Source organism: Podarcis liolepis, assembly GCF_965112155.1.
Source record: "Podarcis liolepis genome assembly, chromosome: 1".
Classification (NCBI taxonomy): domain Eukaryota; kingdom Metazoa; phylum Chordata; class Lepidosauria; order Squamata; family Lacertidae; genus Podarcis; species Podarcis liolepis.
Window position 1 is genome coordinate 103405424 of NC_139554.1, and position 26628 is coordinate 103432051.

General features: G+C 42.2%; 1 protein-coding gene across 4 annotated transcripts in view; it reads right to left on the reverse strand.

Moving 5' to 3' along the window:
* The window catches only part of CACNB4 (calcium voltage-gated channel auxiliary subunit beta 4), a 137059-nt gene that overhangs the window by 27056 nt on the left and 83375 nt on the right, over nt 1-26628 (reverse strand). For all 4 annotated transcript variants that reach the window (XR_014523535.1, XR_014523536.1, XM_083494242.1 and 1 more), the window contains 7 exons: nt 13403-13522; nt 11040-11162; nt 6435-6565; nt 5312-5388; nt 4217-4236; nt 4041-4121; nt 3113-3171 (listed from right to left, as the gene is read on the reverse strand). Coding sequence is in view for 2 of the 4 variants with exons in the window: in XM_083494242.1 (XP_083350368.1) it covers nt 3113-3171; nt 4041-4121; nt 4217-4236; nt 5312-5388; nt 6435-6565; nt 11040-11162; nt 13403-13522 (611 nt within the window). In the remaining 2 variants the exon portion in view is untranslated. The remainder of the gene's footprint in view (nt 1-3112; nt 3172-4040; nt 4122-4216; nt 4237-5311; nt 5389-6434; nt 6566-11039; nt 11163-13402; nt 13523-26628) is intronic.

Sequence of the window (26628 nt, forward strand, 5' to 3'; positions counted from 1 at the left end):
AAAATGGCTGTTTTCTGTTTGCTTGGATGGTTTTCTGTTCGGTGCTTTTGAAGCAAACAGAGGACACACTCTTTTTCCGGGCACTGCCATCTCAAGCAGCAGTTTTATTTCTCACTACTGAGCAAATATTGGCTGCCCTCAGCACTTTGTTCTGTACACTGTTTAAATTTTCTCAACATCCGATAGGTAGTCATGTGCCAGGTTGCAATTAAAGTTATTTTGAGTTTCACAATCAGTTTTTTAAGTGTGTTAAACATATAACAGGAAAGCTTTGGCTGAAATAAATCCAACAAAATGGCAGCTTAGAAATTACTTTATGAATGCTTTAGGTAGGTTGTTATTGTTTTTGCAGATAATGTTGTTCAATTCTTTTTTTAAGCCGCTTTGAAGCTTTATTACAATCAAGCAGTATATAAGCCTTGTGAAACAAACAAACAAGATGCCATTACCATTTAAAGGCCTCTAGTTTCCAAAGTCTGGTTTTTTAAAAATAGCTGACACAATAATTAATATTGCTAGCTCTTGTATTATATATAACAAAACAAATGAACACTGTTGCATCTATAGCTGTTGATCCCATGAACACCGCTGCATCTATAGCTGTTGCTCCCAGTTTTGAATGCATTCAGGAACTTACACCAACAATGCTCTCCAATTTCCACTGGAATCATTGTACATGTGATGTATGATCAGCTGATCTTGGCTGCATCCTGATGCAGAAAATATTGAATGCTGAGGGACAATGGCATACATCTATGTTTACCAGAAAATCGCCCATGAGTACTGTTGCCACCAGAATTTTTAACTAGAGGGTTCTGTATGGTGAACTCATGGATTAACAGGGCATCACAGACATTTGAGACCCCAAATTCTGCCATCACTCAGGCTTTCCCACAGGCTTGCCCTGCCCTACATTATGCTCAGCACTAACCACACAGCTCTCCCTTGTTTGGTGGTAGCAGTAGCAACAAGAAACCACAGTGTTACGTCTGTTAGACCCCAGGTGTAGACCTTTAACACTGGTGCACAAATGCAGCAGCATCTAGGACCACCAGAAAGCACGGGGAATGCATTTCAAACCATGGTTACCGATGCCTTTATATAGTTCCTATGTTTCCTGCCACCTCCAGATGCTGGTTAGCAGTAACCATGTCAACCAGGAACCTTGACGCTGGCCTGGAAGCTGTTGTTATTTGCTGCCCACCACAGTTACCATGCAGGTATGTGTCTAGGGGTTAACAGGATCCCCACTTTGAGCCCCAGCTGCCACTGCTACTCCAAGATAACTGTAAAGGAAAGAGGAGATCAAGCAGCAGGAGAGGGGCTCCAAGATGAAATACTGAGACTGGATTACCACTGAATCCTGATAAGGTCAGGGGCAAATACAATGGGCCCAAACTTTAGAATGGGTGCATCTTCCAAAATGATTTATTTTAATGTGTGTGCACCCGCGTTGCTCAAGTTCAAACCATTCAGAACTGCTCACCCATCGTTACCTGGGAGATTAATAAGGCCTTGCCAAATAATGTTTTTACCACCAATATGTCACTCTGATGAGAAGAAAGTTGTAAAGTAAAGTAAAATATAATCAACATCTATGATTGTGACTATTCCCTGCACATCTTTCTTCCAGATGTTTTCTGCTGTTTGCCAAGAAGTGTGCTTGTGAAATTACTATGGAGCCGACCAAGAATCATTCAGATAGCAAAAGCAGTGAGCAAATGAATCTTTTGGAGAAAGTAAAAGCTTGACTGAAGCAGCAAAGCAGGAAATGTGGCTGACAAGAGTGCACATTTTGTAGAGCAGCCATTTATAGGCTAAAGTCCAGCCTAGCCATTAAGCATGTAGCAATTAGGCATGAAAAAAACCTCCCTTTACAAAAATAGCAGCATCTGGAACTAGACACTCAGTTCCACTCATCTACATCACTGTATTGTAAATTTTGTGCAAGAATCACAACACTGATAGGTAAGCGTAATAAGCTGCAAAGAAGCCCACTTTTCTGTCAAAAAGTAGTTTATTTTCACCTATTTGGACCTTAGTTTGAAAGGTATTAGGTATATTTGTGGCCTCTTTCTTGCTCACTTTTTAGTGGAGTGGGTTGTGTGCCTATATACAGGATGTGTTTTCCTTGTTTTGGGTTTTTTATACTTCATTTTTAATGTATGTATTACCTTGCAAGTTGCTTTGGGTCATTTTTCATGCAAAAGGCAACAAAAAATGAAATTTTTAAAAAATCTAGTTGGCCACTGTGAAAACAGAAGGTTGGACTTGACGGTCCTATGCTTGATCCAGCATGGCTCTTATGTTCTTACTCATCCATTATTGCTTCACGAGGGGGCAAAAGTCTCCCTCTTACCCTCATCTGCCTACAAATAAGAAATCTTAGTAATGTAATCTCTGTTTTGAACCCTTACCCTGGACAGATTGAAATGCCATGAAGCAATAGCAGAGAACAGCTGGCAGCTCCAAATTAGCAGCTCTTTGGGACAGGCCAGCTATTTTGGGGTCAACCATTATTCTCAGCAAGTATAATACTGTTTTACTGGCTTTTATGTTGCACCTTGTTTTTAATGATACTCCTTTTATGCTGCATTTTTGTATATTGATTTTTAAATGTTAAAAATCAATCAAATTGAAATAAATCAAATTGAATTTTTTACACCACCTTTTTTAAAAATATTGTGGTTCTGCAGAGGTTTGGTCAACTTGGGTCGTTAACATGTACAGAAAATTAATGTGCTGTAGAAAAAGTCACTTTTTAGATCCTTGATTATGCATTGCACGGCAACAATGATTTCTCTAAGTTGGGCACTGAATTTTTCTTGAGAAGAAAGACAACTACATTCCATCTATTTCAACTTTTAGCATTAATTCATCCAGGTTCAAGATTGATTCTGTTGTTAGATCTATGCAGTTATGCAGCCGAACATAGTAATGCAACACAATTAATGCAAATAATTAAGAAGGCTGCGTTCCAAGGTTAAGTGAAAGAATATAAGCAAGAGCTAGGGGACTATGTTGACACATACAATGGAAGCAATCAAAATGGAAGTTCCAGATGGAATCATTCGTACAGAGCAGGAAACATGAAAGAGAATTTATTCCTCACCTCCCATCAAACCTGTGCTTCAGGAAGTCAAACAGGGCTTTCTGCATCATGTCTGTCACCTTTCAGGGATGAGGAATATTGAGGAAGGATTGAGAACAGAGATAAAGAAGCCCGAGGTAAGAAAAGAGTTGGAAAGTAAAGACATTTGTGAACAGCCAATGCCCATTACATTGGTGTGAACATTTCAACTATGGGATACCCTCATTGGTCAGATCTCCTTCGACTGACAAATCCACTTTCTAGCTATACAGAAGGAATTAAATACATTGACTCTTCCCAACATTTGCAAATGAGATACCCCAAAGCGAGAGCTCTGCTTCCCTCATAAATAAAAAGGATATTCACAACACTCCCCAAACTATGTTGGCAATATGCAGAAATGAGAGGGTTTCTACCCTTTAACCCCACAGTGCAAGATTCAATCTGAACAGGTTTTAAACTGCCCTGGGAGGGAGCTCAAGATAAGAACATTAGTTTTAGTTTAATTTTTAAAAACCATGTTCTCTAAGTTGTATTACTCTGCAGCTTAAAACATGTGTTTCACTTTGCATATATTATTCTGTCCAAAGTAAAAGGCGGCATTTCTCCCCAAAAGAGCAGGCAGAGTGATCAGATCAGGGAATAAAGCTGTGGGAACTGGTGGTCCACTTCTGGCAATCCAGATGTGAGCAGTCGCCCCACTTTAGATTTTATAGATCTATGGTCCTACCAGGAATGTAGATGGAAATCCATAGGCCAGAGCAGTGCATTTTGGGTAATTAACCATGTGCAGGTGGTTAATTGCTTATAGGGAACTGAGCCTGGTTCTCATTCAAAAGCAGCAGCAGCACCCACCCAGTACTTGAATGGTTCGGGGGGTGGGCAGCAAAGAGGGTTGTGAAGGGCGGACCAAGCAAAGAGTTTAATAGTAACTAATGGGAATGTTTACCTCATAGCCTTTTAGCGAGGGGCCAACTAGCACAACAGGCCTCATGGATGGTACTACATCGTAGGGTGGGATGTGTTCCGTCTAAAACAAGAATGGCATGTCCAATAAATGTATTGTCTTGAATGGATATTGTATGCTATTTCTACAGGGCAAAAGGTGGGAGTTTGTATACTTACCACTTTCTGTTTCTGTTTTGCTGAAAGATCAATAAATAAATAAATATTACTTCGCTTAACCATGTAAAAAGTCACGCAGCATGCAAACTATGCATTGAACAGCAATTCCAGCTGATGGTAGCCGAAACAATTAGAAAAGCTAACTGTAATGAATTTGCACATCTCTTGACTTCCTTCTGAAGAAGCAGTATTGTTTAGTTTGATGAGTGCATTTCAGTTGCTCGTTCCATTCATGTTCACCCCAGGATCCCCAGTTCAGGATCCCACCCTCCACCACAATTCATCTAGAACCAAAGGGTTTCCTTCGCCTTAGGTAGTAGTACTCTTCAAATCTCCTCTTAGTCACATGCAGTGACTTCCAGTGAGGCAGGCATCTAAATGACCCAAGCCTGGGCTGTGGTGTGTTTGTGTGCACGCACGCACGGACGCACACGCACATGCACAGTCACATGGGTCTCCCCCCCCCAACAGCATGTCAGTAACAAAGACTCATGCAGTTGGCTGAACCCACAAAGCAGAGGCATTTAGATACAGCCCACAGCCAAATGATGATCTACTCAGATACAAGCAGCCCCCACATTGCTGCTGGGAGGTCTCAAGGGCACCAGCACATTCCATATAGTATAAAGCAAAATTCAGCTGCAAGCCTACTTCTCTAGGGCCTGCTTAGAAGTCAGTAAAAACATTTTCATTGGTCACAAACCAACAAGGACCATTTTTACAACCGAAGTTTATTTTCACAGGCATTATTCAAAAGCAGCAACAGATCAAAAACAGCTATAAGATGTATCCTATGCAGAAAGCAAAACAGCTGCAGTAACTGGGTTTTGCCCCCTTTACATATCCATTTTGATATACCTATTTCTCAACTTAAAATTTATTATATTTACTCCTTATAAACGGTAAGCTCGGCTCAAAAATCCTTCAAAGCTGCAATTAATTCAATATATGCAGCTGCTTTCTTCCATCACCCACAGTAACCCTATTAGCATGAATGCAGGTTTGAACTAGGATTGCACAATAGATGGTGTCCTGCCTCCACAATCAAAGTTACCTTTAAAATTTAACTTCATTTTAACAGATATTAACACTCACCAGTGGAAGTGGGTGTAGCTCGAAAAGTACCAGACACCATTTCTCCAAGGCTTGAAGAAGAATTCCCACTTGATTTCCTACATTGTGAAGAATCTCCATTTAATATGTTGAGCAATCAGAGGATGATACTCAATAGGGTTTCGATTTTATTAAAGAACACACAGATTTATCTGTCCATTCTTTCTCCCATAAGGGAAAAAGAGACACTAAATAAATACGCATCAGGATAAGCAAAGAAGAAGTTGATAAAATGAAGAATCCACATAAAAACTATAATAAAATAACTACAAGGCAGAGAAATGCAATTATGCCCCCTTTAATCTCATCGTTTCCATACTCTCTGGTCAGTAAGTTACATTTGTGGACAGATCATCTTTCGATATTCTTCTAATTATTCAGTCACACACAATTCTCTACAAAGACTACCAAATCAGCCAATTTTCTTAGGCCCCAATTGTGTGGCAAAAGAATTGCACTGACTCTGAGAATTTCCCTCACTGCTCTGGAATTCTCTTTATGAATTCGTCATGATTTGCCTACACAAAGGTTATGCAGAGGTTAGGCTACATCAGGTCTTTCATGAGCATTCCTTCTGATTTGTTTGCGGGGTGATTACATGATAAGAAGAAGAGAAACAGAGTTTGGATTTGATATCCCGCTTTATCACTACCCTAAGGAGTCTCAAAGCAGCTAACATTCTCCTTTCCCTTCCTCCCCCACAACAAACACTCTGTGAGGTGAGTGGGGCTAAGAGACTTCAGAGAAGTGTGACTGGCCCAAGCTCACCCAGCAGCTGCATGTGGAGGAGCGGAGACGCGAACCCAGTTCACCAGATTACAAGACTACCACTCTTAACCACTATACCACGCTGGCTCCCTCATAATAAGCCCTCATTATGATTTGCTTGAACGGTGTTTATGCATCTTGCCTGGCATTTAAACTCTCGTTCACCCCCACATTTTCAGTGAATTTTCCTGCCACTTTCCAAACTGCAAAATGTCCATTCCTCATCTTGAGTAAACAAAGGCCACCCTGAGTAACTTACTGAAAAGGCGAAACCAGCTAATAACACAAAGGCTGCACTCAGATTTGTCTATGAGTAAAAGAAGTGTTTTTATCTTACCCTCCATGAAAACGCCCTCTCTTCTGCTCCTGCTGGATCCTGATGTTTTCCAGCCTAAGTGGGCTTGGAATGAAGCCAATCTCGCAGCCTTCTTTAACTAATCTTCCTATCCACCAGTCATTGTTATATTTCTGTAACAAATGAGCACTTGATTTGAATCTTCCCATTTAATTGTGAACACAGCTTATTTTGCGAGCTTCTTTCACTACCAGCATCCACTCACCATTCCGCAAAAGCACCTTGCATACTCCTTGCAGTAGCTAATATAGTCAGGAATGGGAAATCTGTGGCTGTCCAGATGCCCCACCATCCCTGCTGACCTCTGCCCATGCTGACTGGGACTGATGAGAGGCAGAGTCCAATAACATATGGAGGCCACAGATTCCTTGTCTCTGTTCTAAATGGACTACCCAACAAGCATGATATGTATTAAGAAGAGAACAGGTAGCAAAATGTGGGCACTTTTCTAAAAAGACAGATAGGGAGAACTGCTTGAAATGCGACATGGTGCTTCTGTTTTTTCTCTTCTTCCCTGCTAGTCCTACAACCCTAATCCAAAGATTCACGGACACATTAGCTTTCCCTATGCAGTGAGATTTTGACGTGAGGAAGACAGACAGACAGAAATTATTCGCATCCATATGGAGGAGGTACCATCCTATTACAACAGTAGCTCCATCAGGATGGTACTATTCACTCTTCCCGATCCCTTGAATAAACTCTTAAAAACGTAAGATGCTGGACCAGCATCCTGGTCTCACAATGGCCAACCACAGACAAGGGAGACCTGAGTGCCCCACTTGTACTTCCCAGCACCTGGTATTCAGAAACATACTGCCTCTGACAGTGGAGGCAGAACATAGCCATCATGACATTGATAGTCTTAGCCTCCATTAATTTTAATACAGGTTGACCAAGTGCAAATAAGGAAGTGTACACATATCTGTTAATTTTAGCAGTGAATCTGTTGTGGAATCAAACTCACAGCATTTTGGTACGTGGATCATCTTTCCCCCAAGATTAAACTTAGGTGAAACCTTCTGATTTTCACAAGAAATTAAACCTCACCCTTGTATAAATAATAAAGCTACCTGCTTTTTAAGAACAGTACAGTAAATAGCACCCAACAGGCATTTGAACAAACGCACAAACTCCTTGAAAACCAAAGTGGGCAGCTCACCTGAAGCATTAATGGGGAGACTGCTGGATCCAGGTGTGTGTGTGTGTTGTTTGAGGCGGGGACAGAAGAGCTGAGCTCATCCTGCCATGGGGGGTGGGGTGGGGGTATCACTTGCTGTGTGAAGGTACTCCTGTACGAAGCATAAGCATACATATGCTTTTCTTTGTTACCCATTTTCCATGCATAACTTCCAGTTTGCTGTCCAAGTCAAAGGGCAAGATGGCACCTTTTCCCGATCCATGTGCAAAAGCCAACCGGACTGGAAGCTGAAACTTACTTCAATGTTACTATAAGCAGCCTCTGTTACACCTCAGGGGAGGGAGCTGCCTTAGGGCAAGCTGCATGGCACATACAGCTCTGTCTGCCAACTCTTCCCTGCTACTCTCCACCCCTCAGCACCGGCCACCTGAGGAGGCTGCCTCACTCTGCCTAATGGTAGGACTGGCCCTGACACTTTGCCTCCACATTCATCCTTTTAACTGTGCTGCATGCAGATGTCAAGATATGCATCTGAGCTATGTTTCAAGGGCGCACAATGTGCATGCTCAAAATACATAAGCTTATAAACCCAAGAGGGATCAAATTTTGTGTCTGCCCTAGCATTTTGATTCCTAGTCCAGGCCTAGCCACCTCCACCCCTGCAACCTGCCCACGTGTCCACCTGACACTATTATCCTCTCTCCCCCCCCCCCACTTTCTTGCAACAGGGAAAACAATGAATTCATGGTGAGCAATGCAGAATGCAAATGATAAAACTGCAGTGGGACAGGTTTGGAAAGCATATGTCACTTGCTACTTATACTCACACAACAAAAGTGTGTGTTGGGGGGGATATTGGAAAAGACCGTGCAAATTAAAGAAGTAACAAAGTAAGGGTGAAAGGAAATGTTAGCAAGGAGGAAGAGCAGCGACCTAAGAGACATTTGCGAGGCTCAGTACATAGGCAAGTCCTGGGATTGGATCAGGAATGCAATTAGCAGTACAATACACACATTCATCAGTTGATAGGGTGGGTGTTTATGAGGGTGTTTCATGACATCTGGGAAGTGGGCTACTAGATTATTGGTAAGCCTGTAAAAATGCTTATCCCGTGCCCAAAGTTGAGCTACAAAGATGCTTCGTGCTTAGCAAGGTTACTCCCATTACGAAGCACCTTCCATATGTTCTTCAAGGCATATCTGAATCTTCAGCGTAGGGGTAAGAAGTACATTTCCCTCCTGTTGGTTGCTGAGCCTGGAATGTTTATGCATTGCCAATAATTGTTGTCACTTAATCTGTTTTGAAAGTGCATAATGTATGGTCCAACGGGTGACAGATGAGACATCTTGAATACAGAGAGCCATCCATTCTTGCTGACATTTCAAGCTTGTTGCGAAAGTGACCTTCCCAGAGGCCGAAGCTAGACATGAAACACAGTTGAGTGCGTATTTTCCCCTAAGACTTTCTTTTTTAAAAACAAAAAAACAAAAACAAAAACCCAGAAGTAGCTGTGAGTTTTTAATCAATGGAAAAGGTGGGAAGGGGTTGTTCACTCAACCATTTTTCCATCTCCCCAATTCTGTCCCTGGTTTCTTTTCCACCTTGAGGGAGATATATGGGTGAATATTACTCGAACGCATAAAATAATTTCCAGCTCAATGTCATGTCCAGCTCTAACAGAACTTATATCCTATTAAAAACAATCATGCAGATAAAGTCTCTACTGTAGAGCACTGAGCTGAACACCTTTAAGATGAGACTAGTCATTTAATGAAGAGTTACAGGTGTCCTTAATGGTGTCATAGGCAGCATGGGGAAGGGTGCATAATTGTGCAGGAAACTTGTCCCTGACAGGTAACTTCTCGTACTCACATCGCATTCCCAATAAGAAAAGGCACTTTCCCCATATAATTATAGTGGACTCGTAAACTGAAAATTCACACAGGGTTGAAATAAGAAGAGCATTGCTGGATCAGACCAAAAGCCTATCTAATCCAGTTTTTGATTCTCACAGGAGCCAGCATGTGCCCAATGGAAGCCCACAAGAACGATGGGAGCACAATGGCACTCTCCCTACTCATGTCCTTCAGCAAGGGATATTCAGAAGCATACCACATTTCATAGGTTGAATTGGACACAACCATCACAACTACAAGCCTTACCATCCATAAATAACACTAAGCACGCTAACGTGAAAGTTAACTCCATCAAAACAAGACACATTTCAAAGAGGACATAAGATGGGTATGTTGATGTGAAACATACCAGTATCTGTCTTTCAGAAACCTAACTTGTGGAACAAAGTTTGTCCCCCTGCCAAAGTAGACTTTACCATCTCTATGCTCCCACCAAGTATTTCGCCCCCTCTTGTGCCTTCATTGGATGATGCATGCATCGCACATGACCTCCTTCATTCCAAGAGTGGGGAGTTGAAAATAGGTAGTTAAGGCCGAGATTTGCTGTAGGAAATTCCACATAAACACACATAGGATCATGCTTTAAGTCTAGGAATGGGGAACTTATGCCCCTCCATACACTGTTGGACTACAATTCTCATCCTCTCTTCTCACTGCTGATGTTGGTTGAGGCTGATGGAAGTTGTTGGTGTCAAACAACTGGAGGGGCACAGGTTCTCTGCCCTGGATATAAGTGATATAAATTTGTACCTTGGAATACAAGTATATATAAAAATTGGGAAATCGCTGGGAAGCTGTAGGAAGAGATGGAGTCAGAATCCCTATTAAAGAAAGTCTTGAGCTGTCCCCCAGTAGCAGGAGAGATGGGTCTTCTATGACACAAATATTCTAGCACTGTTATAGCAAATGCTACACTGTATGAGTGATAATTAAAATGGAAGCATATATACACACGTATGTCTGTGTGTATGTTTGTGTGTTCATGAAATACATTGGCTGAGCAATATTGTGTATGGGGCATAGCACAGCTGATAGTCAGCTTGCAGTTTGATAACTCACTAGCATGCAGATCGCAAGAAGCAGACAACCCACCACCTCAGAAGGAAATTGTCTGGTATCACTTAGACACCCAGAAGGACATGACACCAAAGTCCAATTCATTCATTAACCTTTGTGGCCCAATAACTGCCAAAAAGTGAGAAAGTCCCACAGTATATTTCTTTAACTCCTATTTAAGGTTTGCTAAACACACCTTTGCTTTTAAACAAGCATGAATTAACATAAGCCTCCCTGGGTCTCGGTGTTGGTTCACTGGTCTAGAATTCAAGTTGTCCCAACAGGCACCCTTGGTGCTGTTTAAAATTTTGATCAGGGTAAATTATCCTGGATGTCACACTGTCTAATCAACTATATGCTCCGCGCGATGCTGGCTGCTTTTCAGCATCAGTTTTGTATCTTGCATGGCTCAAAGCTAACTGTTCAGGCTCAAGCTACTGGTAGATAAGAAGAGTAATTACATTGTGTAGTTACCTCTTTAATGTGTAGAAAATCCTTAGCATCAAAAGAGATGGCAGTGCTTGGTACAGGAACATCTTCATCCAGTGCTCCACAGTAGCTCACATTAGTCTTAACGGCAAATGCTACAGGCTTTGACTAGGAAGAGAAACACAGTTCTGTAAAACAGGGGCAGGAATGAGAAAGTGACCAGTCATGCAAAGCCGATGGAACAAGGGAAAGGGGACTCCCTGAGTACCAGGAGACTCATGTTCTGTAAAGCAGAGGCAAAAGCTCAGATAACAAAGTTCCAAAGTGTTCTCCAACCAATGCTGGTTTGAGACATACACAGACAGCCAAAAATCCTCACACTGAGGCTGAATTTGTAGTGTGAGTATTGTACCGTATGAGACCATGTTTTACCCAAACAACGAAAAACTGAGCTTGCTTCCTGTTGCACAAGATTACTTGCATTTCAAAAAGAAACTGGCAAGCTAGCACATGGCTAGTTTAGTAGCTATTAGATAGTTTTGAAGGCTCCTGCTCCTTCCCTACTTTCAACTCTTCTTCTAGGTAATCCAATAATATCTGACACCCGAATGGCCTTTTATTTTTCTTGGTCCAGAATTCAGTTGCTTTAATTGCATGGCATCCCAACCTAACAGACCAAGGAACAGGAAACTGTCTGGAATGTACAATGAGTTAATTTGCCCGCATATAAACTGAAACTATTTTAGAATCTGGTGATTCCCCTCCTAGGTTTGCTGTATTTGCTTTCATCCCTAAACAAACTAGCTTTTAACTAGATATTAAATCACTCAGAAATTAAGTTTTCCGTCTCTAGGGCTGCCAAGGCAACAGCATACTGGATCAGGATGATGCTCTTTTTTTAGTTTAATTTCAAATACATAAAAGTGGGGGGAGGCAAAGCCTATAGGTGCTGGAAGTATCTTTTGACAAACCGGTTTTCACATGCCTTAACATATTTTGGCATCTGTGATCCTCCTCAGGGGAAGAGCACAGATGTTTGAAATTTGAATTAGAAAAACAGCTTGTCAAAAACAAAAAGCTCTTCTTGCCTCCTCGCCTATTCTTCATTTTTATGCTATGCAGTGTAGCCCTCCGTCTGGTTGCAGTTAATTTAAAATAGACCCTATAGCTGCAAAACTGCAAGAAAACTGCAAAAATATATTTGAGTAATTTGCACATTAATGTAGTTCCCCCTATATTTCCAAAGGGGGTAAATACCAGGAATAGGGGGCTATTACCAGTTACATGTTCACAGTGGGCTGGTACAAAAATAGCATTTCCCACCCTGCATGACTGTGAAGAGAAGTTTGGAATCTTCCATGGCTGCTTTAGAGCCCCCCCAGAAGACCTGCTAATTGAGCATTCATCCTGATCTGCATGCACAAAGCTGAAGTGGTAGTTAAATTATATCCTGTCTTTATTCAGCATTCGTCTTAATTTGGTTGCAGCAAGGTTATACTACAATAAACATTCTACCTGCATTCACCCTGATTTGCTTGCAGGGGTGTTTATTCGTCTTTCCATTAAGTCATTCATTCACCCCACACTTTTCACTGCATTCCCCCCCCCCCAGCTTCTTCTTCTAAGCAAATTTGTTGTGCTATGGAGAAAGAGTCCTTTAATCCCCTTTAACTGCACAAACCAGAACCAACTGCAATTAGTTTTAACTATAGTTTGTTGAATCATAGTTAAGATCAACTATAGTTTAGGACTGGGATGTAATGCTAAACTATGGCCAATCTAAAACGGACTTGGGAATTTCTGATCTCGTCACGGTTGTGCCAAATAAGGGGTGAAGGAGCAAATGAGTCAGAGGCTCACTGCAGCTTGCCCTTGTAACATTAAACAATTAGCATTATGTGTTCGCCCTGCCGTTGGCTCCCCCATCCAGCGGGCATCCGGCAGAGGAGGAAGCTGCTCGGGCGCCTGGGATGACGCACCCAGGGGCAGGGCAAACCATCCATAGGGGCGGAACTGTCCATAGGGGGCAGGGTGAGCAGCCCTTAGGGTGCACCGCGGGGCCTCCGAAGTCTGCCTGCCTCCTCCCACTCAGCTGCCCTACAGCTGGGGGGGGGGGAGGCAGCGGGCGGCACAGATCCTGTGCACGCCCAGAGCATTACAGAGCCTATGCAGCACAGAGCCTGTGCACGCCCAAGCCACTGCGTCTCTCCCAGGAGAGACGCATGGCTCAGGCGCACTGTAGACCCTGCAGTGAGTGCCATGCGCCATTTTGTCACACACAACCCATGGTGACACCCAGAGCAGCCTGCTCCCACCGCACCTCCCTTCCTCTGCACCTGCTGGCATATCCTTTTTATGAGAGGGGTTGGGAAAGGGGGAAAAGAAGTTAAGGAAAGAAAGAGAAACACCTTTGCTCTTTCAAGCTGAATAGCCGCCTGCTGTTCTCTTTCCTGACGGATTGCTTCCCTGTCCTCTTCGAGAGATACATCAGAATCTGATGGTCTGCTTGTGTACGAATCTGCTGATCCCTAAAAAGAAAAGGACGCTATTAACAAAAATGATGGATGGAGTTCCGAAAGATGCCAAATATGCAAGGGGGGGAATCACCCAAGGTCATAGATTTATTTTTAAACACATTTGAGCTTTATGTTTTATTTACCATTTTGACCAAAACAAAAAACAAAACAAAAAACTTTGCAGATTTTTATTGCAACAGAGTGGCTTTTTTTAACTGTTGTTTTCTTTCTCTTTTCAGGCAACAAATTCAAACACAAAAAATATATGTTTAAGAGCTTGTTTGGAGGTTCTAGCAGGGGAGCGCAGCTATCGTATACCCTTGACCGAAGAATGGTACACTCCTTCTATCTGCGATGGTCGTCCTCTTCCACCGAGTGCGCAGCTTCGGGAGGGACGCACATGGAGCGGTGAGGGAGGAAGGGGACACCCGCCTAGCCAGCCAGATCAGCCGAATCAACCCTGGCGATCAATGGGGTGACAGATGTCGCAGCATGTCATTCCATCTAACAGTATTTTATTGTTATAGTGGTGTTTTAGCGGCTGTTTTTTTCCCCACGTGCACAAGCTGTTATTTATGTCTTGTTTTTATCTGTATGGGCCTACGGCCGTAATAAATAAATAAATAAAAATAATAAATAAATATGTTTAAGAAATGGTGGGTCTTTGGGTTTTTTGTGATTTTCATATAAGCATCATAAATCAAGTAGCACTGCACACATCACAGCAACTTATTACAAGAGTGAAACCTTGTTAGGTAGTTTAGAATGGAAATCACCCTTCTCTTGAAAATGTAGTGTCAAATTTAATCAGAGCATAGCAGGGACCAATAAAATTCACTTCTCTGAGTAAATTGTATTATTTGTGTATTTGAATTTCACACGCAGTGCATGTTAGCTCTTACATCCTGTGGCTTATATCCTGGGAAGTGTGTTTAAGCACTGCAGTCAGACAGTAAGGGGACTCAGAAATTTCCCTTTCTTCACTTGTGGCACCAAAATGTTTAGTCAAGTTGCAAACAATTTCGCAACCCACACTAACCAAAGACAACAACAAAAACCCTCCACCATTTGTAACAGCAGGTCACACTAAACCATGGTTTACCCCAACAGGAAAGAACCTAGGCAACACCTTCAGCTTGCATGATCCTCCTTCCTCCTCTAGCATAGCCACTAGAAGTTTGGAAGCTTTCACTTCTGGTTCAGTTGTGAAAACCATCTGTCAGAATTAGTCCATTTTAAGTATGATGCAAATAGCATGACTAGAATCCTCACACCATTGCTTCCCATCAGTTCTTTAAAATGTAATTGCTGAAGCCTTAAAATATGGTGCTTCTTGAGTTTACGTGTCGAATGTCTTACGTTTTTATGATGTTGTTAATGCTTTATTGCAAGTCTTTAAAATATTTATTGTATTTGAAGGATGAGGTATAAATACTCAGAATATTTTGATCCATAGCCACAATGGGTTCCTTTCACCTTGCTTAGTTTTTTTACTTGCAATGTATACAGCAAATTCCTTACACATATAGAATGGTAGCATTATTTCTACCTACCTACCTATTATTATCCCAGTAGTGATGTATGGAAGTGAGAGCTGGACCATAAATAAGGCTGATCACTGGAGAATGGATACTTTTGAGTTATGGTGCTGGAAGAGACTCTTGAGAGTCCCATGGACTGCAAGAAGATCAAACCTCTCCATTCTGAAGGAAATCAGCCCTGAGTGCTCACTGGAAGGGCAGATCATGAAGCTGAGGCTCCAATACTTTGGCCACCTCATGAGAAGAGAAGACTCCCTGGAAAAGACCCTGATGTTGGGAAAGATGGAGGGCACAAGGAGAAGGGGACGACAGAGGACGAGATGGTTGGACAGTGTTCTCAAAGCTACCAGCATGAGTTTGACCAAACTGTGGCAGGCAGTGGAAGACAGAAGTGCCTGGCGTGCTCTGGTCCATGGGGTCACGAAGAGTCGGACACAACTAAACGACTAAACAAAAACCTATTATTATTATTATTATTATTATTATTATTATTATTATTATTATTATTATTATTATTATTGCAGGTGCTGCTGTACATCAAGAGTTACAATCCTGTTACCCAGAAACCGCCAATTCCAAAGAGGCATTGCATTTTTACAGCAAATTTCAAATTGAACATGACAGAAAAGAACGAAATGGAAAATACACATTCTAAAAAAAGAAGATAATGAGTCAACAGAGTTCATTTTAAAGAAGTCCATTTAAAACCACTCTTCTCACTGCTGTGATAAGCAGTGTTATATGTTTATTTCACAGCGAAGTAATCAGAATCCTTTTTTAAAAGCATGACGCTGACTAACTGGCATCCCTGAAGCTGTGCAAAAGGAGAATATATATATATTTTAAAAGAAAATGAGTCAGCAGCAGCAAACAGAACGTCCTGCAGCCAAATCACCCCTTGAAGCCTATTCAAGCAGGGGGTGTAAAAATAACCTCCAAGCAACATTATGGGCCCCTCTAGGTAGAAATGCAGAAATCATGGACTCTTATTTGCTTGTCCCTTGCACTGGCAGCCAAAATGGCATATGGCAGCAACTCCAGATCATGGCATGGCCAACACTACATCACCCCACATTTTAGTTCATCTTTTCTTAACTGCCTTGTTACACTGAACTGATTGTTGTGATGGGTTAAGAATGGGACACATCAATGCCAGTTTCCAAAGCAAAACGTTTTTAGCAGGGAGTGTGTAATAGCTGGCACTGAGTTCAGTAGCTTATGCAGGCCCATGGACTCAGGACTGCTAGGTTGCAGAAAGTCCTCTGCTAAGAATGATCCTATATATATATATATATATATATATATATATATATATATATATATATAATTAAATTTCCATACCGCCATTCATCCTAGGATCACAGGGCCATTCACAATAAATGATGCAAGTTCTTGAATCAGTCAGATTTAAAAAGGTACATTAGGAGGTTGTAGCACAAACAGATTTAAATAATTACTCACATCAGAGAAGATGTTACATCAACATTGGTTGGACGGCAAAACAGCTTCAAAGAATCCATCATGAAACCACACATAAAATAAGTTTAGTTCTGTCACCTTTACATAAACTGGGATTGCAGTTTCTATATCCTACAATGGGTATTAATTAACTCAGCGTGATAGGGTGCTTATTTTATCCTCAATTACAGCTGTTGTGAATGGCTACGGGGCTTTTTTTTGTATATGTTTAAGTTTTAGTGAAATTTACACAGACTCCTTTGTGTGTTTCACACCTATCTTCACATATAACAATTCATACATTTGATGAACCTGACCCTAATCCACACAAGATTATGCCATAATGAATTTGATAGTCTTTACAGTGTCACAGGACTCTTCGTCATTTTTGCTGTTGCAGGTGAACATGACAACCCCTCTGAAAATTTGCAGAATTGTTAGCTTGCTCCATAGAATGAAGAAAGAAAAAAAAAAGCAAATACCTACACCCATTTTTCTCTGGAACTTGCTGTCTGTGGGCAATGATCCTATGACCCCCCAAAAAGCCGAAAGACCTCCTATTTTGCACATGCAATAGGTTGCATTCACGTGTATTTTAAAGAGAACTAACAGAGCAATCATAACCATGGAACTTTATGCTTCAACACTCCATTATGTTTGAAAAAGGCTCACAACTTTAATAGCCCTGATTGTATGGACAATGTTCACAACAGCACCGATGGCTACAAATGCTAGTGTGGATACTCTTTGGGCCTATCCAGGCATCCTTTTTTAAAAAATTATTGCAAATCTATGATGGTTTGTGATCTTGATCGTATTGGCATGCTCACAAGTACTCCCACTATGAATGCTATTTGTGCTGTAAAAGGTTTTAGGGTGGTCACACTGCTTCATTTTCTATCAGTGCATATCCCATAACATCCTGATGAAATCCAGTAACTTTTTACATTACATATGTTCTGGTTTATTTTTGTGCTACTTTTGCTGCGCTATAGCCCATCTGGACAGCAATAATGTGGTAGCATTGGGGAAGCATCGCAGAACAAACTGCAGCAGAATAAATCCATTACTAATGCCCAATTGTTGCAGAATACACCCAGGGACGCGGACTTAGAAAAAATATTGGGGGGGCCCAGGAAAGCTCATGAATAATAAATAAGCTCATGAATATGCAAATAAAGTGGCTCCGGCCCTAAATAGGGCAAGCCACGCCCCCCCAGCCAGCCGATTGGCTGGCTGGGAGGTGTGGCCAGTCGGGATTTCCCTGTTCTCGCGGGATTTCCGGCAGTGCCTCCGATTAGGGCGCGCGGCTGGCTGGCTGGCGAAGGAGCAGGTGGGGAGGAGGCGGGGGACGGCGGCGGCGCTCTGCTGGAAGGGCGCCCGCCCGAGATTATTGGGGGGGCTGAGCCCCCCAAAAAAAATTTTTGAGGGGGCTCGAGCCCCCTCAAGCCCCATGGAGTCGGCGCCTATGAATACACCCACAATGGTCTGGAGGAGAATCCATCCATATAGTGAGCCATCTTCAAGCCTTGTGGTTCCCCTATGGAATGTAGCCACATCAAAGCAGTTTTCAGCAAGTGGAGCTGTAAGGTTTGAACTGGGCCTCAGACACAGGAGGAGCACGTAACACAATACACATCCACTAAGTATACACTGCTTGTTGCCATAAGGTAATGTTTGATTGAACAATATGTCACTGTGCATACCCTCAAAATAAGCATATGGTTTTTTAAAAGCCAATTCCTTCTCTCTCTCTCTCTAATAAGTATATCATACTCATTGTCTGAAGAAGTAAGAATAATAAAAAAGCATCATGCTGTAAAATAATTAGGCTTCCAAATACAGAATAGACATTTATGTATACGTAACAGAGCTCTGGAACTGTGAATATAGGGACCGAATGGGTTCCAAAGATAACAGCTGATTAATTAATGTCCATAAAGCACTTGGAAGATGTAGAGACCTATAAAAATGCCAGAGATTACTGCTACTATTTTACAGGCTACCTACACTCAACAGCAGCCAAAAGAAAAATTATGGCCTGCGGACAATAAATCAAAGGGCATAATAAACACATACTATATATATATTGTGCAGGAACAGTGGCTTTCTTCTTGGCTACTGCTACACTATTTATACAATACTGCATTAGGAGAATATTGGAAGATTTCCCAAGTCAACCGTGGCCTCTGGATTCTACCCCCATCCTCTGCCCCATGCCTAATGCCTAATGCAGAGATTCTAAGTCACCAGAGAAAGGAATAGAGCTGTGTGCCTAGTTATAGGTCAAGTAATTGTGTCTCTCCGGTTCAGTCTTTTACTTGGAGCAAGAGAACTTACTAGACAACAGAGCAGCATTATCTTGTTCTGTGTCCTTATTCTCGCAAAATTGCTAAAGGCACTTTGAATATTTCTTCTCTTTCCAAGAACAGGCAGGCCTCCCCAATCACAGTGTGTAATAAAGTCTGCAAGCTGCTGAAAGGTAAATCTGAGGCTTTAAAAATAATAATCAGTCCAAGCAGTGAAAGCAACTGCTTTCTGAGATAACTTGCCAGTATGAGGCTTGGAATAACAACAACAACAACAACAACAACAACAACAACAACAACAACAACAACGATGAAAGAGTTCCACCTTTTAAAAGCCACAATACTCTGCCATGCCAACATTAACTCAAAGGTAGGATTTATACATTAAGGTCCAGCAGCTCCCTTTGTGACACTTACTGCACAACATACTCTGTTTTTCTAAAGCTTTGCCACCTGACACTCAGTAGCAAATTAATGCATATAATTATTGGGAATCTTAAGCCTGATCAGATTCAAGATGCAAAAGAATAAAAATAAAAATCTGGGACCCTTCTGGAGGCACCCATTTCTCCCAGTCCATTGCTGCTGCGAGTGTTCATTTTGTCAAACAGACATTTCACACCTCTTCCCATAATATCGCCAACTCTCCAAACAGACAATCTGGCTTTCTCTTGCTGTGTTTAATCTCACCATCTGCGGAGAACACGTATGAAAGAGTGGCAACTTCTTAAACAGAATGTGCAGAAGAACACTGCGTCAACGATATGTAAGGACAAGGAAGTACCTCCATAAACTGGGGGGGGGGGGGAGATGTTTTTCCTACATTCCCGATGGACTAAGGGAGGAATTCAACATTGTGCTGTAACACACATTTAATCTGTTCAAGCATTTGAGCTTGCCCAGTGGAACCATCTCCCCTTTCCTCCCCCTGCACACTGTTCTGGGGGTTCATCCAATCCACCCTACAAAGAGCCAAGTTTCAGGGGGGGATGGGGGAAGCCCCATTACACTCGTGGAAGTTCTTGCACAGGTTTCTATTAATTGGACCAGCTAGTTGAATCTGGCTCATAGTTATATTTGAATACCCGAGACAGTATAGCAGCTCCATCCTTAATACCAGCTATATTCTGTGCTAATAATGCATTTGTTTTAATTTGTTTCTTCGTTGTTTTTTCTCAGAATTTCTGCTTTTGGAATTCTTACCTCCTCTCCCCACCAAAAAGGAAACTTCAAAAAGTTAGAATGTTTCACGTCTCTTCCTAATAAGTTAACTAGACAAAATCACACAACAAAATGTTTCACATTGCTGTGAAAAGGCAACGTCGTCTTTTTGCAAAAATCAGCTACTTGGTGTAGTCTCAAGAAGCACAGCATTTCTGAGATGCTGTGTCAGATACTAATCAAGAATACTATGTCAGCTACATTACAGACCCCTGGGATGGGTGGAAATCAAAGACTTCTACCTCAATCAACCTGAAATGCAATAGTTTTGATTTCCACATTTTTGTGCAATCTTGCTTATTTTTCCAAATTTAACTGGTTGGAACTCCATGAAGTATGCATTTTAGGAAGATTCAAACTTGAGGCATCAAACTAAGCAACTCCCCTTTCCCATATATATTTGCAACTTGGCCTTCCCTTTTTTCATAAATGTTCATCACAAATGACCACCTAAGCGGAATGACTTGCTGCCATCGTCATGAATTTGCAAACAGTGTTAGTGACAGCAAAACAGCATCTCTTCCTTTCTTCCAATCTGGCTCAAAGGGCAAACACAAGAGCAATCAACTTACTCCAAATGCTTTCTGTGATGACAATTTAATTCCAAACTTGATGCAACTGCTGTCTCATTTACAAAATCTACCAGTTTTTTGTCCAAATCCAGTTATTAGGTAGATACAGAAAATTCTGATGCAAACCAAGATGGGGGTATGGAGTAGAGGTAGGTAGGAAGGGACGAAGGAAGGAAGGAAGGTGCAAAAAAGAAAGCAAATATAGAAATGGTTGTTGTCATCTTTACCTATAAATTCAAAACCTTTTTGCGTGGACTGCTGCAGAGTAATAATCAGATATTAGAGCGGGCAAGCCTATTTCTGTGAACATAAAATCGTGCAACCTTTTGCAGAATCTCCTGTGGATTAAAATGCTTTCCATTGGGAGGGAAGCAACACTGTGGCAGCAAACTCCACTCCTAGCTTTCACACATTAATTAAAACATCAGAACAGAGCCTTTTCATGCATGCAGCTATACACAATGGAGAGCCTTCTCCATGCAGTTGAGAACACTGTGATGAAGGCTCTCTTCAAGGCTCTCCTCAGACGCTGGAGAGTCTGACACCATCTGAGTTGACTTTGGGGCATTCAAGACCGCAATAATAAAGCAAGATGGTGGAATTGTGTCCCAATAGCAACTCCATTGGTACAATACTGGGAATGCTTTCTTGCTTAAGTGTTTTCTTTCTCTGTTGACTTGCACCATGTTTTCAAATAATTTCTATGACCTATCGTAGCTGGGGTCTTTCCTTCCCATCAGATTTTCATGTGGAAACTTTATCTGGTGAGTTCACCCTTACTGAGTTATTACCTGAAGTAAGCCTCAAACAAATAGTCCTCTCAGTGCAACAAGCCCTTGTATATCTTAGTCCTTATACATTATTTCTCTTCTGAAACCAAAGTTTTCTTAGTGGATTTCCTATATGATCGCCCACCTCTTACATTAGAGATCTGCTTGGTGCTCATTAGCCGACCACTGGTTCTAGCCCCAGCAACAACAGGCCCAGTGCCAGCACAGATGTTTCAGTGGTTACTAGTCATAAAAGACACCAAAGAGTATCCAAAATCACTTTTCTTTGGTGAGTCTAAAAGTGGTTTCATAGACATTTCTAGACGAAGCATGAAAAGAGCTGATGAGCCTACTAAAACAGCCAACAGCCAACATTCACATTAACACAAGAGTTTAAAAAGCTGATTTTTAGAATAGTACACAACTATAGAAAGAAATGTGTCTATTATTAGCATTCGGTGTCAACTACCCAAGTGGATTTATTCCATAGGAACTTCCGACGGGTGGAAAATCATTGCTGGGGGGTGGGGTGGAATCTTCCTATTGAAATGTGTTCATTCGTGATTAAAATCGGGCACTTAAATGCATTCATTTCATGTACATCTGGACAATTCCTCCAGCTGTCAGCAGACAAGATGAGAATGTTAAATTGCTATCAAGGAAAGGGGCTGAGGAAGGAAAGACTGTCTTTTAAGAATCCATGGGGACTCCATTAACACGGCGGGCCCTGCCCTTCAAAAGGGCAAAACCATCTGACTTAGGCAGCATCGTGTAGGAAGACCGATGTCTGAATAAGGCTTAAGAGTGTGGGGTCTGGCTGGGTGGTGAGACATTTGGAATTAAAATGTATTGGACTGACACTTATCATCTACAGCCATACAAGCTGTATTCACAGATGCTCACCAGCCTTGGCTAGTCAGCCCAATATTTGCAGTCGCCAGGCTCCCCAGCTCTCCCCAGCAGTCATATACAGTGGTACCTCGGGTTACATATGCTTCAAGTTACATACGCTTCAGGTTACACACTCCACTAACCCAGAAATAGTGCTTCAGGTTAAGAACTTTGCTTCAGGATGAGAACAGAAATCGTACTCTGGCGGCACGCCAGCAGCAGGAGGCCCCATTAGCTAAAGTGGTGCTTCAGGTTAAGAACAGTTTCAGGTTAAGTACGAACCTCCAGAACGAATTAAGTACTTAACCCAAGGTACCACTGTATGACACGTGCAGAAGCTAGGCTGGGCAATGCTCAGGAGATACCAGCTATCCTGCTCTTATCCTTCCCATCTTTCAGTCCTCTGGAAACAGAGTCACTCCCTCACCTCATGCTGTGCTGAGTCACACTTAGGTGCCTCTTGTCACCTCTGAGTGCCTGCCCGTCTAAGGGGAACAACCATGGGACTCAGGAAGGAAAGAGCCATTCTCTCACCCCATGGCTTGGAGGCATTCAGCATCTCTCTTGGTACTTTCTAGTCCACAGCCTTTACATCACTGTTAAGAGGCCATCGAAAAACTTGAAGGTAATATTCAGCATTACCTTTTTATTCCAGTTATAGCCGTTTCTGCAGTTCCTACGCTTCACGCTGGAAAATATCACCAAACACAGTCAAGCTGTGCTGTTCAAGTACATGCACACACTGCCATCCTTGTTATCTCTCAGTCTTTTCACCGTCACATGGTTACGATTACACAGACCATGTTACAGCCATTTCAGATAACAGCATTCTCTTCTGGGCCAGCACTGCTTCAAAGCACTTATTCTTTCACCTTTGCTGTTTCAGCCATCTGAACTTTATTTCTATGAGCAACATGAAAGAACTTCAAAAATAGCAACTTCGATAAGGCAGTACCTAAGATGACCTGTGCTAAATGTGCTGGAAAATTTCCCCTCTCTATCCTGTCTCCTAAAGGTACCAATGTAAGCTTTCATCAGAAATGATGCCTTCTATAATGCTAAAGGTAAAGGTAAATGGACCCCTGACTGTTAGGTCCAGTTGCGGACGACTCTGGGGTTGTGGCGCTCATCTCACTTTATTGGCCGAGGGAGCCGGCGTACAGCTTCTGGGTCATGCGGCTAGCATGACTAAACCGCTTCTGGCGAACCAGAGCAGCGCACAGAAATGCCGTTTACCTTCCCGGCGGAGTGGTACCTATTTATCTACTTGCACTTTGAGGTGCTTTTGAACTGCTAGGTTGGCAGGAGCAGGGACTGAGCAATCGAAGCTCACCCCATCGCAGGGATTTGAACCGCCAACCTTCTGATTGGCAAGCCCTAGGCTCAGTAGTTTAGACCACAGCGCCACCTGCGTCAATATCACTAATGCTACAATATCACTAAATAGTAAATACTATTGACACTGGTGATGTCGCAGCAGAGACGTGGCGCACAAATGTAAGGTTTTATTTCAGAGAGCAGTCGTGCTCCAAAAGGTCACTGAGATTCCTATCAATCAAACAGTGCCATTGCTCAGCCAAATAAGCTGACCAAACTGCTAGGATTCATGTAACTTTCAGGAAATAGACTGTTCCACAAAGCTGCCTATTGCTCTGTCCCATGGAATGTTCCCTTCCACTTCTTATCTACAAGTGGGCTAATATCCTTTCCTTATCTTTCAGAGGTGCCCTAACGGTGGAAAATCAAGGTATACATAATATGTTTAATGTTCACAAAGTAGCTTTCAGTCTGTGAAATGTATTTTTTTTAAATTGCATATCCTCACCACCACCCCACAAAAAAAACCTCCCACATCCTTCTCGAAAATCCATAAGGGGCATAAAATGTTTCCAAAAATTTTACATCCCTAGTGTCTTCAGAACATTAAAAAACACATTGCAACAAGGACAACCCTTTGACCCTTCCAGGTAAGTGTGCATAGAACAGAAGTCTCTGGCTACAAACCTATGTACACTTACCTGGAAGGAAGTCCCACAGAGCACAAAAGAACTTACGGTACTTGCTTTTAAAAAAATTAAATCTCAGTCTTTGGACTATTGCCTGACTATATGCATTTGATTTTGAAACTAAATTATTTTTGTTCAGTGACGCCTGTAATTCAAAGTTCAGGGCTGCTGTTTTGCAACAAGAGAGTATGCACGGGTTTTTGCTCTGTCTCAGATACAGTAAGCAGTTTGTTCAGTTCCAGTGTCCATTACTGCGGAATGCACAAATAGCAGGGAACATAATGTTGACTTCTGGATTTCAAGTTGAGTTTCTCTGTTACAAGAAATGTCTTTAAAATTGACTGCATTTAATAGGGAAATCGTGGAGAAACAATAAACATGGGGCCACATGATGCCATCTTTATAGAGCCACTCTTCAGACAGAATGGCACTTTAACGAGTCGCTAAATTTCTGGAAAAAGATATATACATAATTAAACAGATATATTTAGAAAGAACTTTGCATTTTCCCCATTAAAAGAAACTACTTTCCAGGCCATTTTCTGTCAAAATTAAAACAGACGGAGCACTAACAATTTGGAGCCAAATGCTGCGAAAACCTAAAAGCCTAAAGCCATTTCTTACTGCCTTTCAGTCAAAGTCAAAGGCCTTTTGCATTTATTATGGGATCAGTCTCTTGTCATTCACAGCCTCTTTGCAGGTATGCTTAGCCTGCAAGGCGCCAAGTATAAAGTGATTTGTGCCTGTTATGCTAATTGCCCACAATTGACCAATGAATGGGTTTGATTCTTGCCAGTAGGCAGCTAAAGGAAAGCAAGCGCAGAGCGGCTTAGGGGGGAACAGGCAGCTGTCTCGCCTCTTGCTTTGGCAGGCAATTGGATCCTCTGATATGGCTGATTGTATGCACCAGACGTTGCCAACCTTTCTTTGTCCATGGCCACATTTGCAAACCAGAGAAAGCGTTGTGGGCAACCAGGCACACATCAAAACATGCGTACATGCATGGGGGGAACTCACAGCTGGGGATGGAATAGTCAACTCTTACCTCCCCATAATCACTTCTCCCCTGTTGCTACAAGACATTGCATTCCCTACTGGCTACACTAGATGGTACCTGGCATCTTCTAAACCTTATTTTTTTGGGGGGGGGGCATAAAAGCACCAGGGAAGTGGGCACATATCTGCCCACAAGTGCCATGTGGTGACCTAAGGTGTGAACAAACTCTGCTGGGGAAATTATTCTACTTATTTATTTCATATAGCACCATAGGAGCCAACGGGCTGAGGTCCCTTCAGTTCCCACCCCACCCCCCCAATAAAAGATTTGGCTGCCACTGCTGGCTGTCCTGCTGATGGCGGCTGGATGCACCCTTCATCCCCATCCCATCCCACTCAAACCAAGTGGTGGAGGTGACTCCGCTTTCTAACCTCCCCCCTTCCCACATGCCCACGTCTGATCTCCACCCAACCCACCCACCAGATCTACGTGACTGCTCCTTCCCTCATCCCAACACCTGATCTCAATTTTCAGACATAGTGATATATAGGACTATCACGATGTCTAGCTGCTGATATATCACAATGTTGAAAACCAGATATCACTCAGCCCTAGTCTGGTTTTTTTTAGTATACCTAAAATCCTTTACTTATTAGGGACTACCCCACATTTTGTTCAAAAAAATTGTTTGAAGGTAACTACCATAGAGTTATCAAAATTTTCAAAATTAGGGGGTCCATGGCTTGGCTTTCGAAAAATAGGGGGTCCTCAGTAATTAGCTAACTGGGAACCACTGGTCTAGATCATCCGTGTCATCCAAGAATGCCTGCAGATGCCCGGCCAAACTTAGGACAGAAGTGATGTTACTGGGAGGAGGTGAGGAGTCCAGCCACCACCAGTCTGAAGTTGTCTACAAATTACTTTCAGGAGCAACAACAGCCACTTCTGTCTTAGTTCTAAGACAGCACAATCCTGCAGGCATAGCATTCAGATAAATGGAAAAACTTACTGAAGCTGGGGATGGGGGCAAATACAATGGTACCTCGGTTTACGAACTTAATCCGTTACGGAAGTCCGTTCTTAAACCAAAACCATTCTTAAACCGATGCGCACTTTCCCTAACGAGGCCTCCCACCGCCGGTGTCCTTCCACCGTTTGGATTCCCTTCTTAGACTGAGGTAAAGTTCTCAAACCGGGACACTATTTCCGGTTTTGCGAAGTTTGTAAACCAAATTGTTCTTAAACTGGACTGTTCTTAAACCGAGGTACCACTGTACACTCCAAATGCCAGGAGCTAGTATTTTCAGTTACTGATACACACAATGCTCTAGAGACATAAAAAAAATTGCAGCC